General features: G+C 49.6%; 1 protein-coding gene across 1 annotated transcript; it reads right to left on the minus strand.

The window, feature by feature from the left end:
• Positions 1-10,960: 10,960 nt before the first annotated feature.
• Positions 10,961-22,502, minus strand: DRD3 (dopamine receptor D3). The gene is made up of 6 exons (XM_009808533.2): positions 22,221-22,502; positions 15,867-15,979; positions 14,527-14,669; positions 13,206-13,402; positions 11,980-12,325; positions 10,961-11,157 (listed from the first exon to the last, which is right to left on the minus strand). Exons 1-6 carry the CDS (start codon positions 22,500-22,502, stop codon positions 10,961-10,963), a joined length of 1,278 nt encoding a protein of 425 aa, XP_009806835.2.
• Positions 22,503-23,410: the final 908 nt, after the last annotated feature.

Below are 23,410 nucleotides of genomic sequence, written 5' to 3' on the forward strand. Positions count from 1 at the left end.
GCGTTGCCTGTGCATCCCTGTCTCCTTGGGCAGCTACACAATGGTGTGAGAGTCCTTTCTACTGTTCCAGCCTTACCCACTACGTTGCAGTAACTACGTTTCTGTTCCCCAGGATCCTAAAGAAATGGTGCGAAGAGTGCTTTACTGTTGTCTTTAAACAGAGATTATGGCGAATAATTCAGCCACAGAAACTACATAAAATACAGGACTAACGTCCTCACTCCAAGAAGTACCTTATGATTGTTAGTGTTGATACAGCACCGGGAAACTTGGAGAGTGTGTCCTGGATATACAGCGTGAGGTAGGAGGTCTGCCTATCTTAAAGGGCGGGGAATTCTCATGAAACAAATGTTTTGTGCTTCTTTCAAGAGGACTGTACCTTATGATGGTAACATTGAGACCTTGCAATGCTTGTTTCTGCAGCGTCTGTTTCTACACTGTTGTAAGTGTCAGGGTAAAATGTTCTGGGAGGCAACAGTGACTATTTTAAAACTTCTCATTCACTGACACTTCCATATCCACATCCTCACAATCACCAAAATGGATGAGTCAGACCAGCACTCAGGCACCAAGATGCTTGTGTCCGAGAGGTCTGTCAGGGAATCTCTGTGAAGACGTGGAGGATAAGGGATGCTAGCTGTTGTGTCCTCCTCGTGCTGCCTGCATTCTTCTTAGGTTGGTAGCGTTATTGCTCATTTTGGAAGTGCTGTTTCGTACCCTTTGGGAGCTAGCTGTGGTCAGTCTCCCCGTGCTGCCCCACCTCTGTGAATCATTAGGGTTTATTCATTTCTAATTTGTCTCCCAACCTAGGTGTCCTGAGAAGCTGCATGTAGCTGCACCGGGATCTTAGTGAGCTGCTAAGCTAAGTGCCAATAACGTGGCACTCTCAATAACCCTTCCGTTCTTCTTTCTGGCTTTCCAGTCTTTCCATGCTGCTTTGTTCTTCTTCATTCTGCAGTCATATGGATCAGGTTTTCCTGTTATGGTTCTCCACTTAGCTTGTATCTGTGTGCATGTCCGTACCAGAGTTGCACAAAGTGAACGATTTCCTGTTGGGCAAAATTTGACCAGCTACATCTACTCGTTACCTAACAAACACAGTAACGAACTGCACTAACCCTGGAACAACCTTATGTGTTGTATTTACACAAGTTTTCAAACCATCTGTCAGTCCTCCTAGTTCACATTGTAAAAATTAAGCAACATTTTTCATGCTGACTTAGAAAGTTTTCTATTTTATTTCCAAGCAGAGATCTAATTTCTTCAAAACAGAATTCTTGCCCTAATATGGGGAAGAAAACTACACGAAGAAAACTAAATTTTCATGGAGAAGCGAAAATTTAAATGAATAAGGAGTGGAAAAATTTCTGTGCTAAATTAACTTTACTTCTCACAGAAGACTGCAAAAACATCCTTGACTGCCATCCATCCCCAAACGGCAGAATGCAAAAGAGTAGAGCAGAATACAGAAGAGATGGTGTGTTACAAAAACATTAGACCCTTGAACATCACAGAATCACTAAGGTTGGAAAAGACCTGTAAGATCATCAAGTCCAACTATCAACCCAACACCACCATGACCACTAAACCATGTCCCGCAGTGCCATGTCCATGTGTTCCTTGAACACCTCCAGTGATGGTGACTCCACCACCTCCCTAGGCAGGCTGTTCCAGTGTTTCACCACTCTCAGTGTAACCTTCCTCTCGATAAAGAAAAATCTTTCATGCTCTTCTGTTTCTGATGAGAATAACTGCCAGGGCCACATGTTAAGTCCTGTGCCTTTCTGACCGCTTCATCAGTATTCTGCTCAGTAACTATCAGAGCTGTTTTTATATTGCAGCCTCTTTAGCAGTTTCAAACGTATGCTTTAAAATGTGTTAAGGAAAAAAAAATCAAATTGGTTTATCACAAAAATGTTTCCTCCTTTCCTTCGGGTATGTCATTTCTTCCCCCACACATTCACCCACCGCATCTGTCCTCTAAATTACTAGGACACGGTGTCCGTGAGAGGTTGGATCAAGCCCTGTGTGACAGTTTCTAGATCTGCTCTTCTGTCACTCGACAGGATTGCAGGAGCTGCCCAAGCCTCAAGTGTTCCAGCAGGGAGTTCAATTTATTTCTACATCTCTTAGGTCCAGAGGGCTTCCAGATCATGGGGGTTTTATGCATAGAAGAATCCATTCCAGGTATGTTTCAGAGGTGCTTTTAGGCTTTTGGTAGCTATTTTTTTTCTTCCTGAACCCTGTTGATTTTTGATTCATAACCTGAGTTGGCAGGCAAAGGGCCCCAACAAAATGTTGCAACCTTCCTCTCAGTTAATTTCAGAGAGGTTTCCTCTGTGGTATGGAAGGCATACACAGAATAGATGATGGTGCAGGCCAGTTTAATGTTCTTATTTGTAGTGCTCTGGGGTGATCTACATAATTCACTAGGAACCTCATCTCTTTTCTGGTAATGCAGCACTCACTTCTTCAGACTATTAAAGATGTTCAAGCACATGTTATCGTCCTTTCTTAAGGACCTTCTGTAGGCATGATAGGACTTTTCAAACAAAAAGAGAATGAAGTCAAATCCCTTTGAGAAGTCGGATCTAGATTGGCAAAGTTGGTGCTGGCACAAAAGTGGTTAACATCTTCCTGCAGCAAAATGTTCTTGTTTCCCTGTTGATGTTGCCAGTGTGAATGGCGTCTGTCAGAGCGCACAGTCTCCTCCCCGGTGGAGTATTGGCTGGGAAAGGCAATACCTTCCCCGCCTCACGGTGAGGTGATGATGAACTGCCTGGTTACTTCAGTATCTGTTGTCTGTATGTTTTAATTCGACCAGTCAGGCGAAGGTGCAACACAGGGGGATGCTCTGTCATGCTTCTGACGTACCTTCCCCAGCTCCTGGCCTCGCTCGCTCCCCATCATTTCAAAAACTTCAGAGAAAGCCTGCTCTGTTCGGCAGCTCTTTGTGTGTCCGAACATCCTGCAGAGCTCTTTGGGAAGCGGGTTTGGATGAGAAGGGGTTATCTGGTTAACCGGGGTTATTTCAAACTTCAGCCTGAATATTTAGGAAGCTCTGTAGTGGGGACAGGGTCATATGTAAAGAAATGGTAACTAGAGGCATCTGGATCTGCCAGACAGCGCAGGATTAGCCAGATTCCTGTCTTCCCTATCCACCTGCTACTGTGTAAAGCGTTTTCTGACCAAGGAGATGGCCAGTGCACTGGGAAAGGCAGTGGCTATGGTTCATGCCCGCGACTCTACAGGACAAGGTGTATCTCACCTGTCTGTACTTGCAGCGCAGGCTGATTTGCAGATTGATGGTCAAGAAAAGATCTAAAAACTACTGCCCTTAGATGTAATGGCCTGGCACAGATTTTCACAAAAGAAAGGAGTGGTTTCAAGGTCCTTGGCCAGAGTTCCCGGACGCGTTCCAGTGCTGCGTGTGGGATACCTCCCACCCTTGAGTTGACTGCCTTTCTGAGGTATTGGACATGTATTGCAAAACGTGACATGAAGGTGGCTTTGTAGCACTGCTTTGTGCTCGTTGCTCCCTCCTTCCACAGGAGAGCGGCTGTTTTGCCTTTTGATGAGGCAATCAGGGGAGGTATCGAAGTGATGTAGTCAACATCTTGCAGGAAGTCAGCAAAGGCTACAAATCTGTTCTGAGCTTTTTATACTGCCCTTGCCGGACCGGAATGGAACCGTCTACAATGTAATGTCAAATTTAATGCTACTATGTGCTGAAAAACAGCTGAGGAAGCCAACCCTTAGGAAAGCCAGATGCTTTCCTCAGACAAAGCTGAGTGAACTGGGATGGGAGAGAACACAGAGACTGGCAGGCAGCCGAAGCCTTCAAAGAGATGCAGCATCTTCAAGGAAGGGAGCAGGAGATGGAGCATCTGGGAGGAGGGAGCATAGGCAAACAGGATGATTAGGATTTGGCAAGGCCAGCAAAGAAAGGAGTGGGAGCTGTGCAGTATGTCCACGTGTAGCATTGCCAACACCGAGCTGCAGAAGATGCTGGCATGTGCCTTTTCACATCCCTTATTTCGCGCACGTCTTGAGGAGGAAGAAGCGTTCTGTTGTTGTTCAGGAAGTTTAGCAATGGCTGCTATACTCCTGCTCACAAAGGCAAAAGGCTACAGAGTCATGCTGGTGGCCTTCAGACCTGAGGTGGGGGGGACTGAGTGCTGGACTCACCCCTGATGCCTGGCTCCCCTGTTCCCCGCAGCCAGCGCCATCACAAATATTCAAGGGAGTTCTACAGTGTTAACGATCTGCCCATCTCCCTCTGCCTGTCCCTCACAGACAGACAGACAGACAGAGGCATAGCAAGATGACACTGGAACAGGCTGCCCAGGGAGGTGGTGGAGTCACCATCACTGGAGGTGTTCAAGGAACGTGTGGACGAGGCATTGTGGGACGTGGTTTAGTGCGCATGGTGGTGTTGGGTTGATGGTTGGACTTGATGATCTTACAGGTCTTTTCCAAGCTTAGTGATTCTGTGATTCTGTGATCCAAGGTGAGCAGTCCACCTGCATCACAGCCCTTCTGCCATGCCGTAGGGTGGCAGAAAGAAATGTAAGGTCCCATGGTAAGTGTGCTTCTGCCCAGCGAAAAGCAGCCTTTCTTTGTGCCGTTCGATCCGCCATGCTCGCGGCTGCAGGGTTAAACTTATTAAAACTGACGAGAGTCCCCGGGGCAGGGAACCAGAAGGGTCTTCCCCACATCGCCAGACATACTACAGCCCGGTGCTTGTCTCACTGAGATGTTTAAATCATTATACTGAAATTAATTTTTAATTATGTTCCGTTTCTTCTTTGGCTCTAGGGGTTTTCTTTTCCTTTGCCTCACATTTCCAGAGGCATTCAGGGAGAAGATGAGACCGGTGACTGGCAGGAGGAAACTCACTGATGTGTGGCCAGAATCCTGAAGGAGGCTCAGGAGAATTCCTTGCCTGGGCCTGGGAGAAAGAGCATCCTTGTTGGAGAAAGGTGCGGTTGGCATCAGAGCTGATGGGCTCCCGTTCTGGCGCTTGAGGCGGTATGAAACCAAGGAAGGGTGGCATGAGTGATGGCAGGAAAGCAGAATGAGAAAGGCCACCACTCTGTCTTGAGTTGAGATTGACTGTTTGGAGAGCAACAGGGCACAGCTGGATCAGCAGCATTTGAGATTGAAAGGCAGGATTGGTCTGGGTTATATCTTCTACCTCCTGTTCAAAGTCATTCAGCAAGATGTATGTAGCAGCTGATGCTGACTTTGAAGAAGTACTGTTTCGAATCCCTCACACCTTGAACTGCCTGCAGCCTTGTGAGCCTTCCTTTGCTTCTAAGGCAGCAGGTCAGGTGGTAAGATACCACCAGGAGATGACACCCATGTTAATTCATTATTACCATTGGATAAGGAAAAGTTCACTTCAGTGGTTCACTTAAAGGCTAATTCAGATTTGGGACACTCGCAGTGGTCTGAGAAAGAACTGATGTGCCCATTCTCTTTGGGGGATGAGACACCTCACATCCAGGAGTGTTTGCAGGCTGAAGGCTGCCAGAGCCTCTCGTCACTTTGTGAGCAAACCATTACACACTTGGCTGAAACTAATCAGATTGGTACCAGTGTCCTCTGGGTGTCTACAATTTGTGTTTGTAGTTTTCTGACCATCGCCGTATCAGCAGCCTGCAGCCTGTTGATCCTTCCTCGAAATGCTGGCATCGATTAGATGTTCTTCAAAAGCCACCACGTCAGTAACAGTGACTGCGACAGGGCTTGGCTTTGCCATAAGCTTAAACCAAGCTCTGTCTTGAGTGAGGCTGCCCCTTCCAGAGGAGTGGCCAGCCTGAGCAGGTTGTGCTGACCCCAGCTGTGGACAGAGGGCCAGCCTGGGGAAGCGGGTCCCCAGGTCACTCTGATCCCCCTCAGAGAGGCTGCAATAGGGCAGACTCCAGGCGTACTCCCCCCCAGGGGGGAGCTGCTCGTGCTTAGCCCCGCAGCGGGGTCCGGCTGAGCTCAGCTGAGTAGCTGGCCTGCCCATCCCCTGAGGAGTCTAGGGAGGATTACCTGGGGAAGCGAGGTTTTCTGCAAGACTTTGCTTTGTCCTTGTTGTAGTCTGGCAAATGCGGGGTTTTAATATCCAGCTGCAGCTGGGATCGTTAAGACAACGTGTCCAACAGCTGCTGCACGGTGCGCTGGAGCATGTTGGCCGAGCAGGGTCACCTGTGGAGCAGCGGGGCCATGCTGGCGGGTGAAACCTGCCTCCTCTGTCATCTCCTTGCCTTCCCAGCAGGCAGCTTTCCCTCGTGGAAGATTGTTTTACCTTCTGGCCCATGGGTCTTCGTGCTCTCCTGCTTAAAGACTCCTGCGTGACCTGGTGCCTGTCGTGCCTGCTGCCTCTCGACGGGGGAGAATGTTTTATGGTTTCTTCTCTGTTTACATTTTACAGCGTAAACTCAATGTACGAACTGCTGATTTTAGCTGTGCATGGCTTCAGTTTGGTGCCTGGTACCGTTAAAGGTTTTAGTAACTTGTGTAACCCGTGGTTTTGCTGCTAGACCTGAAGTTTAAATCATGGCCCCTGAGAACACAGCCGAGAGCTGTGTGGCACACGTGGGGCTCTCATCTGTGATGGGCATCTCCCGTTGCACCTGCACCCGAGTGAGCCACAGAAGTAGTTACAATAACCACCATAAATAGAAATTTTTGGTGGTCTGTGAAGGGGTGGCAGTGAGCTATGGAGATGCCCTCTGCTTGCTTCTGCCTGCCGTGCTTGTAGGAGTGAGTGACTGAGAGCTGCTCGGGGCGGGTTGTCTTGTCTTGCCTTGTTTTCAGACGATCGGTGCCCACCTCAAATACCCTCTACCATCGTGGCTACTGCACAGCAGCCTGAGGAGAGGCTGCAGATTGAGAGGCACCATGGAGAGCAGGTTGCTGCCTGGCTGGCTGTTCTTTCCAGCCCAGAGTCAGGTTCTTACCACTTAGTCTAAAAAAACTCTTATTCTGAACTACGGCTTCATAATCCATTTTATTTACGTGTTTTATGCTCTAAAAAAAAAAGCACCTTGGAGCTGCAGCCATCGCCAGGGTCCCCTGTGTCCCTCCAGGGAGGGCACTGGGAGGTGAGTGCACACGCCTGGGTGGGTCGTGCTGCTCAGGAGCCCCTGAAGAGCAGCACTGCAGGCGGGAGCGGCAATGTTGCGGCACACCTACCGCAGACATACTCCTGGGGAGCCCCAGGTACGCGTGGGAGGAGATCGGGGTCTCTGCGGCTCTGCCCGAGGCAGTGTGCGGTGCTGCGAGAGAGCCGCGTGTGTCTGCTAACCTGAGCGCGCGTAACTCGCCGCAAGCCCGCTGAGCGAGCCATGGGGGTACGCGGGCCCAGTGGCTCATTCGTCTGGGCTCCCGCAGCTCGGTCAGAGCTTATGGCTCTGTGAGCCGGGACACGTGTCTGCCTGGAGAAACGGTGGAAACAGAGGATAAACGGTGTTTTTCAGTCCATTTCTCAGGCGTGCTGTAATTGCGTCTAGACAGGCAGTACTTGGATGGCTGCCTTGTACCTTGCAGGGGGGGCTGCTGTTCCCAGTGGGTTTTGCCATCTCTCCTCCATCTCCAAAGGGTCTTAACTCTCCTTAGCTACAGTAGAGATGCTTCCTGGCTATTCTGTCTGCTGCCTCGTTGACAAATCCCCTTATGCTGGCATAAGGGGACCTTAGGTATCCCATTCCTGCTGCCCGGTGGAGCGGAGCGAAGGTGAGCCCAGGCTGCAGGACCCCTTGCCGTGCCTGCACGTCTGCCTGTCAGAGCAGCTCTCCTGACACCGGGAATTATTTACAGCCTGTGGCGGTCTCTGAGCTCCCTCTTTCTCTCTGCGGGAGAGGAGCTTTCTGCATTCTCCAAAGGCTCTTCTAATGTGAATATCAGCATGTAAATGAAACCCTGTACAATGCCTGTGGTTCTTCAGCAGAGCACAGAGCCACGGCTCATCTCTCCTCTTCCAGCCCGTCGTGGAACCAGGGGAGAAAAACCAGCACAGATGAAAATGTAGAAAATGAAGGTTAGGAGGAGGCATTTCAGTTAAAAAACGAGGGAGCGCCGGTTATTCTACTGCAAATAATGAGTGGGGGTTTGTGAAGCACGGGTCCTGCGGGGCTCCTCAGCTGTCCCTCTGGCTTGCTGGGGAGGGCAGGGGGGCATCAACTGCTTGCACCTTCAATTGCTTCTCTTCCTCGGCCTTTCCCGCGAGGCAACCTGTGTTCATCTTGCCACAGTAGAACTGGGCATGGAGCTCAAGCAGTACTTGAGGGAGGGGCAGAGAGAGGTTGTTTTCTTTTGGAGTTGAGTTTTTGTAATTGTGGGTGGGTTTTGTGGTACTTTTTTTTTTTTTTTGTCCACAGCAAGTTATAGTTCAAGAGGTTGCTGTCAGTTCTGTGATCTGAGAGCTCAAATCTTAATTATTAAATAAAGGACCATATTTTTCAATATCGAACTTTCCCCATCCCTCATAGCTGTGTGGGTACCAAAATACTGCTTGGTCTTCTGCCGCACCTCCGGTTCCTCACCTCTATCCTGAATCACCTCAGGGATCGCTGCCTGAAGAAGAGGTTCAAATTCAAGTAAGATCAGGTGGAACGTGACACCTGAGAGATGCTAGGCCAGGGCTTGAAATGGACCTAGTCGCCCTTTAAAAGATCTTTTTCCCTGTTTCCACCTTTCTGGCAACTGTGTATATAAAGCAACTGAAACTGGTCTCTGGTGATCTCTGTTATGAAGCATCTTAAAGAGAATTAACTTGAGCAGCAATCTGTCCACTGGTTGATACCCCCAATATCCCATGTGCCGAGTACCTCCCGCGCTGTCCAGCACCTTTGAGCAGATGGAGTAACGCTATCGCACGCCTGCCTGACGTGGCTGGGAAATTAATTGACCACATTTTCAGAATTCATCTGCTGGAAGTGCTTACAGCAGCCGTTGATTTCTTTCCCAGTTGCAAGTAAAATGCAAGTAATAATAAAGACCTCTCGTGGGTGTCCAGATGGATGATCGCTTCCTTTAGGGAAAGTGTTAAGAGGGCTACAGGTGAGAAAAGGCTTATGGAAGGGCTATGTTCACCCCAAAGGTACCAAAACTTCCAATTACATTCCTGTTTTATTGGATTAATGCAGTTACAACACAGTATGGAGGGCACCTCCGCAGGCAAACAACACATGCTGTCCACGAGCATCTCCTCCCAGAACCCGGACAGACAAAAAGAAGAAGCTAGAGCTCTGCGATGTGCTCCAGAGGCGGAGGACTGTGATGTTGGCTTTATATTAGGAAAGAGAGGAAGCCTTTCCTGGACGGAGGAGCTGTGGCACAGACACGGGCAGAGACAGCACATGGAGTTACGCCCAAAGCTGTCAAACGAGCGCGGCTAACAGCACAGCTAAGCCTAGTCTTGGGAGTGAGCACGGGAGCCTCTGATGCAGTACAGCAAAGGGAGAGAATGAGAGAAACGTGTCGAGGCTGCCCCAGGTCAGGTGTGTCTGTACAAGGAGAAGAGCGTTGGAGTGCCCTGACACGAGATGAGCTTACACGGTAGGGCAGGGCTCGTCTGGTATTTTCATCCAGGAGCTACTGGAGATGGCTTTGTAAAATACCGCTGGGAAAGGAAAGCGTGGCAGGGCTGTATTGGGCCAGCTCCTGGAAGCTGGGATGTACAGCTGCCCTGCGTGCTGATGGGCGTATCTGCAAGGGGAGCCCAGGAGAGTCCTGGGTCTGACCCCGAGGTACACGTCCTTTCTTACTGGGAGGGATGTTACAGCTCTCCCCCAGGCGTGGGCTGTAACAGGAGTTACCGCAGCAGTCAGGCGGGACAAACCCTTAATCTAGCAGTGCTCCTGATGAGGAGAGGAGCACAAATGGTGATAAGTTCCAAAGAAACCACGAACAAGTTTTGAGACAGGGTGCATGCAACCTGCCCCAGCTGAAAAAACAGGTTTGAATCTATTGCAGGCAGTACTGGAGCTATCCTAGGCCTTGTTCGTTATTTAGTGGCCCCAGCAGATGACTGTGTGTGCGGTAGTTAAGTAGTGGCCAATCTATCGCTGGTCCTTGGGTTAGGAAGAGAGGGGACACTGTGATAGTGTTGCATTTCTCATGCGATCTGACCTACCAGAGGGATGGTAGCCACCTCTCTACCTTGCAAGGAGCAATAAAATACAAGCTGGCAGCACAGGGGAAGGTTTCATTTACAGCTGGGGCAATTTTCTCAAGCACTGAGACTGACCCATTTTTATGGGCAAACCTTTTGATGGACACAACAGGGATGTTGTCATCTCTCCATCGGTGCTCCGTTTCTAAGTTTCCTTGCCAAATTTTTGCTCTTGGCTCCTGATCGAAGGGATCGGGATCCTTATGAAAGAGGTCATGTTCTGCCCTTTTACTAGGACTGCTGTGCGTGAGCCGGGTGCCTTCTGCAGGCTGAGGCTCCAGCAGTGGGAGGGCAAATGTGTTCCCAGCACGTAGGCGGGGGAGATGAGAGATGCTTTCCGCCTGGGTCCCGTGTGCTCTGCAAGCCTGGCAGCTCCCAGGACCGGCACGCTGTGGTGGCTGATCTTCCACTGCATGCCGGGGTCTGCCTCTCAGCGCCGCTGTGCCCAACGCTGAGGGACTCACTGGTTTGCCTCTGTGTCTTCTTCTCCTCCCTTCCCAGAAGCGGGAAGCACTTGTACTCTCTTAAGCAGGAGCGTTGAGGCTCGGTGTGGGAAACCAGCCACGCAGGTGGGGCGCGTTCCTGCTCTTCACTCTGGTGCAGAGGGTGCCTGGCTGTCGGCAATGACCACGTCACGCCAACCGCGTCACGCCGAACACCACTCACAGCCGAGGGGAACGCATCACTCCCCATAGCGTGTAAAGCAGAGGGAGGGAAGGGCCCCACAACTTGTCCCCAGCCCAGGAGCCTGCTGCAAACCGCAGCCCCTGCAGCCCGGTGCCAGCCCCACAGTCAGCAGCAGAGGATCTTGAGGAAGGCTTTGCGGAAGTCAGTGTTGAAGGTTGTGTAGATGATGGGGTTGAGGGCGCTGTTGACGTAGCCAAGCCAGGTGCTGGCACTGTAAAGCCCGGGGGGCACGTGGCAGGATGGGCAGTGGGCGTTGAGGATGTGAATCAAGAAGAAGGGCAGCCAGCAGACTATGAATGCCCCTGGGTTTAGAGAGAGGGAGAAAACCATCCGTGACTTTAGAGAAGCAGCTACTTGGAAAGGGGCCTGCACCTGTGCCCTCTCCCTCCATCCTTTCACTATTTCCATGCATATGCCTGCAAGGTGACGTTTATTCCTGATACAGAGGGACTCGGCAAGAGCTCAGGCTCCTTGGGACCAGTTACGTGAATGGATGGATGGGACTTCAGAAGCGGCCTGGTGACAGACAAAAGCAAGTGGCCACACCTTAGGGGGAAAGACTGCTGCCTTAGCTGCTTTAATCAGTTACGACGAGGGCTGCATTATTTCCCTGCTACTACTGAGTTAATGAGGGGAAGCGGTGCGTCTGGTGACCGTGGCGGGTGACTGGGCACCAGTCTCCTGGCTTCTCTATCCAGCTCTGTGAGCTGGTTCCTCTGCTGCTCCTTGCCTCAGTTTCCCCTTCTGTAATTGGACCTAAGAGCTGCTGCATGTATGGAAACTTAGGGTTGTTCCAGCTTTATGATAATAATAATACAACAAAGGAAAAGGGAAAGCAAAGGTGTCAGCTGTTGCTCCCTCTAGCAAGGCTTGTTAGCCACTGATTTAAAACAAAAGGGTAACAAAACATAGCAAATAAACCGCTAACATTCTTGGCTCTCAACATCTGAGAGCATTAGCCTAGATCCCCACCATTGTCTCTCCTGAGTTTCTGGAGCAGTGACAGCTGAAGGGCCTGGCTTGCATTTCTTTAAATCTCAATACTGTATTAGGAGATTCCTTGCTCTTGCAAGTCCCAAACCATCACCCCTTGCACCCCGCTAGACAGTGTGGCTCTCACTCACCCAGGACAATAGCTAGCATCTGTGTAGCCTTCCTCTCCCGAAGCTGAATCAGCCGGGGCTGCTGGTGCGCTAGCTTCAGAGAGCTGATGGTCGTGCCATCGCTGAGCCTCCGTACCTCCAGTCTTGGCTTCGTACTCTTTCTCCTCTCTTCCAGCCTGCTGTGTTGTGTAGTCCCTGGTGTCTTGGTGAGGGATGCCTCGTGGCAGAAGCTGCGGTACCGCTGCAGGCTGAAGACAGTCAGCAACTCCCTTCTGGTAGACATCTCCTGGCCTGAGCATTTGAGTGGGAGACAGGGGGAAAAGGTACCTTGGCATCTCTTTGGCAAAGCTTTCCTCTCCATGCGTTCCTGCAAAAGAGGAGGCCACAGAGGAACTGGGAACCACCCAAACCGTTCATTGGGTCAAAGGATGACGAGGGAAGTTGTAGGAGTCATCCTTAACCCTGCACCATATCCTCTGGACTGACCTTGGCTTATCAGAGGGGTGAACCAGCACCAGGCAACTCTCTGCCTCCATCCCACCAAGGAGAAGCATGAGAACAAGAAGAGCTGAAACACCCGCTCTGCTGATCTTTCACTTGTATTTTGGTGTTGGCCCTGCTCCCCTCAACATCCCCACCCTTTTTCAATGTAGCTTCACTGTGAAAAAATGGGTAAAAGAAGCGGATATGCGTGACCAGGCGATCCCTTTCAAGTCATTGTGCTGGTTCCCATGGTTGCAGATATCTCATCTAGAAAGGTCAGTGGAACAAATGCTCCGTGCACCTTGAGCATTTTGACCTCTTAAGTCTGTCAGATGAAAAGGTGTTTAGGTTTTTTTTATAAATAATCTAGGTTAAAGGCTGTGCAGCTTTGAGAACGAAACTTCATCGATCAAAAGTCAATAAATGAAGACATTAAAATCAATAAATGAAGAAATTAGCCAGACTTCTGCATGGCTGACAAAGCCCTGCTCTGAAGAAATATTGAAGTCGGCTGTGCTCTTTTCTAGTTGCCTGGTTCTAAAGGGCAGAGATACACAGGGAGTATCCTCTTTCTAGAGGGCTGAAAAGGATTTAACTGGAGCTTCTGCATGTCAAATATCACGGTGTATGAGTGAGGGATGGGATGAAAACACACCATGTCCCTTCTTTATGCTTTTCGCTCTGTGCTTTGACCCTTTGAGGAGAAGAGATGATGCATGCCCTGTCCTTTTTGACAGCTCCTACTGCGTTCATGCAGATCTTACTTTGGGTGCATAACACGGTTTGGTGCTGGCGCTGTGGCTGCCCTGCCGGGTGAGGGTTCGCTTCTTCTGCCTTTGTCTTAGCACGAGGTAAATCCGGACATAGAGCAGCAGGGTCACCATGAAGGGGAGGTAGAAGGACACCAAAGAGGAGTAGATGATGAAAATAGGGTTGGATATGGAACAGACACTGGGATCCCCTGGGGAGGAGAAGAGAGAGAGAGAAGAGCGGCTGAGCTGCTTTGGTTTAGTACAAGGAGGCTCTGGTGCGTTGGCAAAGCAAGTCGAAAGGTGGCCAGGGGACAAAGGCAGTCTGAGGAGCGCAAGTATCTCCTATCTTTGTTGTTGCAAATTATCCTGTGGCCTACCCGCTCACCTAACTGATGCTTAAAACGGACGCTACCTAGGGCCATCTAGCATGGTCCAGCATGCATCTGCCTGCTCTTCTGGCCAACAGCTCTGCCCTCTTCTCTCATGTCTATTCCCACATCCTTTCTCAGGGGATCCTTTCTCCTTTCGTCCTTTCTCCTATTCCTCTGACAGCCTCTGAGCTGTCTAGATGCAAAGGTGTGCCTTCACTCCCATCCATCTGGACCAGGCGGTGGGGAACAGCAGCACTTCCCACCCCACGTCCCATTCTTGCCTCCAGCACTGCATAGAGGATGGGTGGGGAGCAGAGGACTTCTGCCTGTGGCTCAGGGGGGAGGAAGGCTCCCCTGCCCCTCTGCCTCCAAGGAGAAGGGGCTGCCCTAGGTGAGGGGAAGGAGAAAGACCAACCTGCTTCCAAGGAGGAGGCTAAATTGTTTGCTCTCCTCAAGGGATTAGGTGAGGAAGCAGACAGCCAGGTGGGCGGGAAGGAGGTTTCTCACAAGCAGTGCCAAAATGCAGTCCTTGCTGTTTGGAAATATGTCCTGAATCAGATGTAAAATGGTTGATATGGGCAAGACGCAGTAAATCTGATGCACGTGTGTGTGTTGGATGTGCTGCACGTCTGGAGAGTTGCTCTGTGTGCGCAGAGTGATTGTTTGGGGGGATCTGTAGACCTGGACACTTTGATGGCCATTGATTTGGCAGGAAAGCAGGCGGGTCTGTCCTCAGAGCAATAGCCAGTGTCTGCCTGAGCAAATGGCAAGTTTATAGACAAGAGCACATCTGCTCGCCAGCACTGGAGATTTTTCTTACCCTTCATAATGTGCTTTCCAGTTCCCTAAAATTTCCTGTAACTTGGAAAGTCTGCAGGACCCGCGTTAAATGACCCGGCCATACACGGGGCAGCTCCATTTCCAACCCTTCCCTGCGCGCTATTGTTCGGGATGTCACCTACCTGTAGTATTGAAGCCGAAGAGGAGAGGGCATGACACTGCAAACGCCAGCATCCAGACTACCACGATCATGAGAGAGACCCTCCTGCAGGAGCTCTGCCCAGTGCTGTACTGGTACTGAACTGGTTTAACCACTGCGGTGTATCTGCGGACCAAACCAGCTCCAGAAAGAGGAGAGGTAAGAATGGATGGAGGAAAAGGACCAGGTTTTAAAAGGAGAAATGAAAGCCACGTAGGGAACGTGATGGTGAACGTGGTGAGGATATGGAAGAGCGAAGGAGAGAAGATCAGATGATGGGATCAGCAATTTGTAGAAATGGTAAGTGGGGCATTGGGGGAGGAACAGAGGAAATCAGAGTTAGTTGGCAGCACTGCAGAGAAACACTCTGCAGAACCGCCGGCATTGTGAAGCTACAAGGTTTGGGATACCAGATGGATGTAGAAACCCCAGGAAACCTCCATCCCCCAAGCCCCTAAGGTTATATGTGGGAAAGAGCAGCCTCTGGGGCCACCACAGCCTGCCACGCTCTGTGCCTCTACTCTGGTGTCGGCCTCGCTGACAGCCAGGGTGTGTGTCCAGGGTCTTTGGCTGCCGGCGTGCCCCAGAGGATACAGCTCAGCAAGGCTAGGATTGGGAAGGCGCAGGAACCTCGTCTTTGGGATAGCCCGGGAGCTGGTCCTTGCAGACACAGCCAAAATGAAAAGGGGATAAAGATTCCCACGGAGGAACACCGTACCAACCCAGCATTGAGAGCTGCTTCCTATGATGACCCTGGAACCACACATTACAAAGGTACAGCATGCAGTGGTTTTTCCTTCCCCCACTCCTCGGTCCTAACAGCACCAGGTGTGCCGAGGTCTTGGCTCCCAGCCCTCAGTGTTGCTTAAAATAGGCTCAGTTTTAAGATGCAGAAAATCAGGGCAAGGCTGAAGATTACACAGCAATAATCTTCACCCCTCCCTATGTACATGGCAGGATTTTGTTTATTAAAACTTCATGAGTGAGGTCTCCAGAAGGAGAAACCCTCTTTGAGACTCGGTGGGAATTAGATGACCAATTCTGGTTCCTGCCTCCAAAAAGCATGTGGACACGGTTGACTACCTACTGGTGATGCCTTATTGCTTGTGTCTCCCTGAACTTTTCTTAAGTGCTGACATCTAGCACGTGGTGGGCAGAGCCATGTTAACGGCCGTAGCGGCAATGACAGACTTGCAGGGAGGTTTGTGTTCCTGAAGACACCGATGCTGCCTGTGCAAACCTCACTCCCTTGTCCCTGCCACGCTCGGGTGCAGGGCCAACCCCCGTCTCCAGACTATCCCCCTGGATGCTGTTGGCTCTCACCTGTCAATGCTGATAGCGCAGAGGTTTAAAATGCTGGCTGTGCACATCATTACATCCATGGTGACGAAGACATCACAACAGATGCGGCTGAAAGTCCAGACTCCTCCAGTCACCTGCACCAGCAACCACAAAACTGTCAGCCTTGCTCTGCACTGAGTCCTGATGTTACGTATAAGGAGGTGCTCTCCTCCAAGTATCTCAACAGCTGGATGGGTTCATGTCCACTGTGATGTGCAGAGGGAAACTGAGGCACCTATGTTATGTGCAGGGTAACACAGAGGTAGGTCATGGAGAAGGAGTCACTCCTGGATTTCAGTCCTTCAGTTACTCTTACAGAGGGAGGCAGGGTGAAGAAACAGATAGCAGCTATCCCTTTCCTTAAGGCCTAGCAGGATAAATTGAATTAAATTTGATATCAGTGTATATAACCCGTGATTAAGGATTATCTGAGAAAATCTAAGGGCTGAAAGTGTTTCTCGGTTTAGCTGCTGGAGTCCTCTTGCAGGCGGTGAGCTGGAAAAGTGCTGCAAATTTTATGCATTTATGTATGAAACAGAGACCCGAGTCCCGAGGCTTCTCCAAAACCTTATTTAGATTCTTATCTCAGTTACAGATGTTGATTATTAGAGCTGAGTGAGAACTCACAAGCTATTCGTATAAAGGGGTTTGGTTTGCTACCACGTCGAGCTATTGTTCCGGTGGTTTTGGATTTTTAACCTGAAGTGTGTAGTCGTGAAGCCTTAGCTGTGGCCAGTCTTTGTGATGGAGAAATGCATTTTTTTGGCCCAGCCATCAAGTTCTTGACGACTTTTTTGGTTGACAGCAATATGCTCCAAGCACCATGTGGCACTGCTCTCCTCGGGGCTGGGATGCTAGCCTGACTCCGAGCGAGGTGGTCTGCCTCGGCACCCGCTCCTTGTAGGAGGAGATGAACACGGAGGCAGCCTGCCCGCCAACAGACAAGCCCACTGGATGAGTGCAGCAAACGAATCTAATGCTGTGCCGGCTGGAGAAGCGGGGTAGGAGAGAAAAAGGGAGGAAGGTCCTCGCTTGGAAAGAGCCTGGATTTTAGCCTTCAACCCTGTAGATCCTGCTGGTTCAGCTGGACCTTGGGAAGCCATCAGGAACTGACACTAGTTCCTGGTGTCTCTGCTTACATTTAGACAACATCTGGAGTACTGCGTCTGGTTTTGGGGCCCCAGCACAGTAAAAATATTGATAAACTGGAGTGAGTCCAGGAGAGGGCCACCAAGGGAATCCCTGGGGGCTGGAGCACTTGTCCTGTGAGGAGCAGCTACGGGAATAAGGCTTGTTCAGCCCAGAGAAGAGTTGGCTTGGGGGAGACCTAGCAGCAGTCCCCCAGTGCCTAGTAGGAGGTTATTAAGAAAGTTGGAGCCAGGATATTAAGAAGATGGAGCCGGGTTTTTCACGGCGGTGCATGGTGGGAGGACAAGAGGCAACAGGCGTAAGTGGAAAGAGGAAAGGTGCAAACTGGTTATGAAGGTAAACTTTCTGACCATGAGGACAGTGAGGCAGCGGAGCCCGTTGCTCGGTGAGTCTGTGTGGGCTCCATCCTTGGAGGTTTTCAAGACCCACTCAAAAATACCCATCCCAGATCAGGCTGGAGAGGGTGCCACAAGTATGCTGGGCTTCTAAGGCAGTGGGTCAACCCTGCAGCAAGTGTCGATGCCTAGGAAGGACGCGGCTCCCTGCGGAGAGAAGCACTTGTATAAATACAGAATTCATTCTGTACCAGTTGTTTTCAGAGTTGTTTGATAAATAAACCTGAGAAATTTAAATGGTTTTGATTGTGCCAGCATTCCCGCACACGGGCACAGAGACTCGCTGAGGTGAGCTGTGTCTTTAGGGTGTTTTCTGCTGGACCCAGCTGCTACGTGTCAGAAGTCAGGTACTGAACGAGGCAGTCTTCGGTTAGACCCCCCGACTCTGAATGAATGCAGGGGAGAGAAATGGGAACTGGCTTGCAAAATGCAGTAGGGAACTGTGCTTTTATCTTCAGTTCTCTGATACATGTGGGGCTCCTTCATTAAAAAAAGCAAGCAAATAAAAAAAACCCAACAAACCAAAATGCTTAGAGCTTTTCTGCACAATTAGGTGGGCTACAAGACGCGCAAACTGAAGGCCATCCCTCTGAAATTCGGAATCTTAATAGGTAGGTTCAGTTTTCAAAGGAACCCCACACCGTTTTTGCTTTAGTTGCAGATTTTGAGATCTGCTTGTCCACCTCAAAATACAACAAAAAAAAAAAAAAAAAAAAAATGCTGGAAGCCTTTGCAGTGGGACCCTCTAAGGGGTGTTTCTGTAGTCTGAGACAAAATGCAATGCAGTGCCTGTGTGATCTGTGGCGTCTGAAGAATATTTCACCAGGAGCTGGTGCCGGGTGTTGGCAGGAAAGCCAGCTGCCGCCAGCCCAGCAGATGTGCAAGCACTTAACTGAAGGAGTTTCCAAGGTCCTGAGCACATTCAAATGCTAAGCCCAAGAACGTGAACCATTAGAACTGAAGAAGGTGGTGGTGGGAACGGCTCTGAAGTGAACCCTCTCAGGATGATGCATTCAGATCACACCACCTGCATACTAAGCTATAGTTTGTATTAAGAGGATGCTTGACAGATCAAAACGTTTGGGCTTAAAACCCGTCCTCACTTCTACCAGCCACAACTTCTAAAATGGGGAGTGGCTCTGCTAAAGTCGGTGAAGTAGTAAATATTTACCTGTGGGGTATGCGAACCCAGAATTTATTCCAGAATTTAACAGTGAAGAAGAGACTTTTAATTATAGGCCTCGTTCATAATTTTTAAAGTTCTATTTCTGCTCTTCCTTTTATTGCTCTGTTCTGCTCGTCTTTGCTGCAGCAGCTAGAACTTGCCAGTGTGCATTTCTGGTTTGCTTGTGCTGGCAGGGTACCTGTCCTTTATCCCTCTGGTGTCTTTTGTCCAGGAATCTCAAAGCACATCACAGGTATTAATTGAATGAATCCTCACAACTGCCTGGGTGAGGTGGATGGTCAAATATTATTCTCTTACAGCTGATGAGAGCAAACCACAGAGAGATGAGCTGATACAATCTCTCATTACCACTCAGTGCGTATGCGGCAGAAGTGGGAATAGAGTCCAGGATGAAATCCTGCCTCTGTCAAAGACAATGCTAAAGCTCCCTATAGACTATTCAGGTCAGGTTGTCACCTCATCTTTCTTGATGACCAGTCTGCTTTTTTCATCAAAATTGAGGTATTATTATTTTTAACTTTCCAACCCTACAGGAAGTCTTCCAGTTAAAAAAAAAAAAAAATCATAACGCATTCATAAACTTATGCAAATCCATCACTCTCCTGAACCCTTAAAAATAACCAACAGGATCTCTGTAAATCAGATATGTATGATGATGCCGTATTGGGGAGTACACGGATAGGAAAGTACGAACACGAAGTCGCATCAGGTGGTGAGAGGCACGTAAGTAGCGGTGCATCTAAGCATGCTCACTTAAGCATTTTGTGTTTAAGAGAGTGTTCTTCTTGGGGGTGCTGCTAGCTCCCTGCAGCTGTGAAATGGCTGCTTGTGTTTTTGCATGGCGGGAGTAAATAAGAGCATGCATGCGGTCAGGCCTGCAGACAAGTGGTAAGCTGCTGAGCTGCAGCAACTTAGTGGTCCGTCCTCCCAGATGGTAGACTGGCAAGCTCCTTGAGCTCAAAGAGCAGTTGTAGGTCTCTCTGCTCTGGTGTGAGAGCCATAGAAGAGGAGACAGCATTGCTCTCACAAGCTCTGAACGGAGCTACAGGCTGGATCTCAGTGACAATCATCATCGGAAGCTTTTTTCCCCTTTGGAGGTAGAACTGGATGTTGTGAGAAGACTGAGAAGGATGCTCCAGGCCACGCTGCTACATGTCCTCCTCCATTTATACAATGACTATAAGGCATGATGGTATTTAATGCTATCAGACTCCAGTGGGCAGGATACCCTAATGCCACTGTCTTAGAAACCTTGGTGAGCTTCAGTAGTCACGCCAGCCACAGTATCAGAGGTCAGTAAAGAACCGGGGTAGCAGTACCGGTATATTAGATCTACCCGTTGACCCCAGAAGATTGCTAGACACGGTGCTGAACAGTATTTTTGTGCCAGAAGCTTCATTAGGTGGAGATAGGCATTTTGAGGTTATAAAATGTTCCTATTGTTGCTCTGTCACAGCCTTCCCAAAAGACTTCTCAGAAAGACACAGTTCTGGTCTGCATGATGGATAAAATCACAAATTTCATGGAGAATATCCAGGCCACAGATGGCTCTAAAAATTGAGTGCAAAGCACAAAGTTCACAAGTGACATTTAAATCTGAGGTATTCACCTACCTTTAGCTTCTCCATAAATAACGGCCAGGTCTCAGACATCTGGTTTGGCAAACGTTCAGTAGATGAACAGGTATTGTACACAGTTTTGGGGACAATGATTTCTCGGCAATTTCCAGGCCCATAGTGTACTGAAGCATGATGCCATTTCTGCTTCATTGGTAGCATCGCTGATCCATAAACAGCAGCGAATACCTAAACGACTTTGGGGCTTTTTGGACTGTTTTTTAAAAATCTTAGTCTTGCTGGAGTCCTACAGCCTAGTTCTCTAGGAGATACCGAGCAATGCTGGGAGTGGTAGATTGGGTTTGGGTTGTGTGTGGGATCTTCTTCCAGTTGTTTGGGTGACTCTCGGATCAGCTACCTTGATTATCCAAGCTCCACAGATGGAAATGAATCTTAAATGGGTCCACAAACACAACTAGGGAATGAACCTACCGTCAGGCTCACAAATCATGACCACCATGCTGTATGGGGGCAGAGGCTGCTTCACAGATGTGACTCAGTCCCACCCTGTCCACAGCGAGAACGAGTGCTAAGTCTTTTCTAATGCGAAGCATATTGTGACTTCATTAAAGATTGGAATACGCTTGAGGTGCTGGACTATCCCAGTCTAAAATAAAATTTCAACATACTGCGGTGGTAGAGGAGGGCTGTAGGCTGCTGCCAGTCCCCTGCTACTTGATCAAATCCCCTTGTACCCACATGGTAGGTCTGGCAGTTGCTTGTGTGGTCCTGTCTTGTCCTACTTTCTCTTCAGGCACTGCGCAGTCTGTATGCACAAGTCAAAATCCCTCTCTGCTTCTGCTTTGTTTTGTGGGAAAGAGGTCAGCCAAAGGTGGGCAGCTTCCAGCAGAATATTTACCTTACCCTTCAGCCTGATCCCGGCTCGCCCGTTACAGAAAGAGCATGAGACTTCAGCGAGATCGTGGCTCAGAGGCTTATTCTGTGTCTGTTAGCATGAGAACAGGGCACTAGTGCTCAGCTGAAAGCTTACGGCTGATAGGTGTTAACTCTAATTTTTCTAGAGCTACCAACTTTTGTGAATTAGTGTAAAAATACTGAAAAGAACAAGTAAAAATGTCAGCTGTAGCATACCTTCATGTATTTACTTTAGTAAAAATATTTGCCCCAAGAGTGGCTTCAGTAACTCAGGATTTTGCTGCAGTGGCGGGGGGGGGGATTTGTTTTCCAACTTTGTGGCCCTATATCTGACGGTGTTGTCCGTACCATGCACGGTCATGCTGGTACATTTTTACACCGGCTGATGTGCAAAGATCTGGGAAATGGAGAATAAGACCCTGAGGGCTTGATGAGTCCTTTGAAGTTATCGTGAAAATGCTCACGTGACTTGAAGAGATTTTGGAGCATGTTCTTCAGCTTCATCTCTTTGTCAGCCTGCTTGGGGAATGTTGCTTGGAGCTGACCTAACATCGGGGATGTTAAGGCTCTTAATCTCTGCAGGAGAGGAGGATTTGATTGCCCTCTCGCTTGTTTTCTGGCCATCAGGAGCAGGGATTGATCTGGGCTCCAAGATGAGTTCCTATAAGGTTTTTCCACCCTATTGCCTCCCCCGCCATTCCTGAATCATCACGGTGCTCACTGGCAACCCTTCTGGCTGATGGAGTCAGCTTCAAGGATGCTCAGATGAAAGCGGTATCAGCACATCAGAACCCACTATCTACGTTACTGGCTGTAGCCTGGCTGCCATTCAGGCTCAAAGAGGCTGTGCTCTGCCAGGAAGAGTGAGGCTCGGGGTATCTGCTGACGGGTGGGACTGCGGTGCGTCTGTCCATCATGTGTCCAGCCTACGAGAGCCACCTGTGTGACATTGTGGGTTGCCACCCACCCCACTAGTGCCCCAGAGCTAGTTGGGGGCTTAAAATGTGAAAGGACTTTATCTGTACCAGAGCTGGCCTACCCTGAGAGTGTGCGCTAAAGCTGGGGAACTCGTACCGTGGTTAAATCCTGCTAATCTTTCCGAAGACGTACTCACCTCCAGGTACACCACCCATGGCATCACCAAAATAGCCACCAGCAAATCCGCCACCGCCAGGCTCACCACAAGGTAGTTTGTGGTGGTTTGCAAGGAGCGTTCCCTCAGCACGGCTAAGCAGACCAGCACGTTCCCAAAGATGATGGCCAAAATCAAGAGGCAGTAGCAGAGGGCGTAGTAGGCATACGAGTGTGGCAGGTCAGGCTCTGTAGTGTTGTCCGCCCCACAGGGAATGGCCTCGGTGGCATTAGGATGACTGCTGGTTCTTGTGAAGAGGGCCATGGGGACACCGCTGCAAAGAGGAAGAAAGAGATGACTGAAAATCAAAGCTCTACAATAACTGTGGAGAAGAGTACCTTTTGTGGACAGTGTATGATTTTCATCCTTCCCTCATGAATGCTGCTTCAAGCCAATTTAGAGGCCTTTTTTCTGCTCATATATAGGTAGAGCTTTGCTTAAAGTCTTGCTCGGCCTGTTCTGGTTTTTGTTGAATCTAAGCCAAGAGAAGAATGCAAGATTTCGCCTCCTGTGTGCATCTGAAAGGTGTGTCTTACCAACCAACGCAGCTGTACGGAAAGTGGCAATGGTTTTAAGACACACCGAAGTCACACCTCAGCACGAGTCAGCTGGGCAAGCGCACAGTCTGAAAGACAACAATTTGTAGTGCTGAGGAAGACCCAACGCAGTTACCCAAGCTAGGCCTCGGCCAGAAGCTTGGACCTAGTACGTTTTCTTCTGGGAAGTACCGTCCCCCTTCCCTCGTCAAAAAAACGTCTTCAGTAACTTCATGCACTCAAGCGCTCGGCAGCCCGGCAGAGAGACCGCACGTGCAATGCTCAAGTAGCCTCTTGAACCCCGGCAATAAGCACCACCTACTGAATTACTCTTTTCCTGCAACGTGTTTCTGTCCCGGGCCTTCTGTTCAAATAATGCTCTGCTTCAGCCCTGCCTGCCTTGCCAAAGCTTGGCTGGCGGTGCTGGCCCCCTGTTTCAGCCATGCTGTGCTCTGTGTTTTCCATGCCTGGCCAGAAGATGCGCTTCCTGTGCTGAAGAGCAAATCAACTTCTTATTTGGGAAGAAATAATGGACGGATGCTTGCAGGGTACTCTGCGTTTCTTTTTCTTACAATGGATTCATGATTGTGCTCAAGAACCTACCCTTTCTTGATGGAGAAGGAGGACGATTTTTTC

This window comes from Gavia stellata, chromosome 1, assembly GCF_030936135.1.
Source record: "Gavia stellata isolate bGavSte3 chromosome 1, bGavSte3.hap2, whole genome shotgun sequence".
NCBI lineage: Eukaryota > Metazoa > Chordata > Aves > Gaviiformes > Gaviidae > Gavia > Gavia stellata.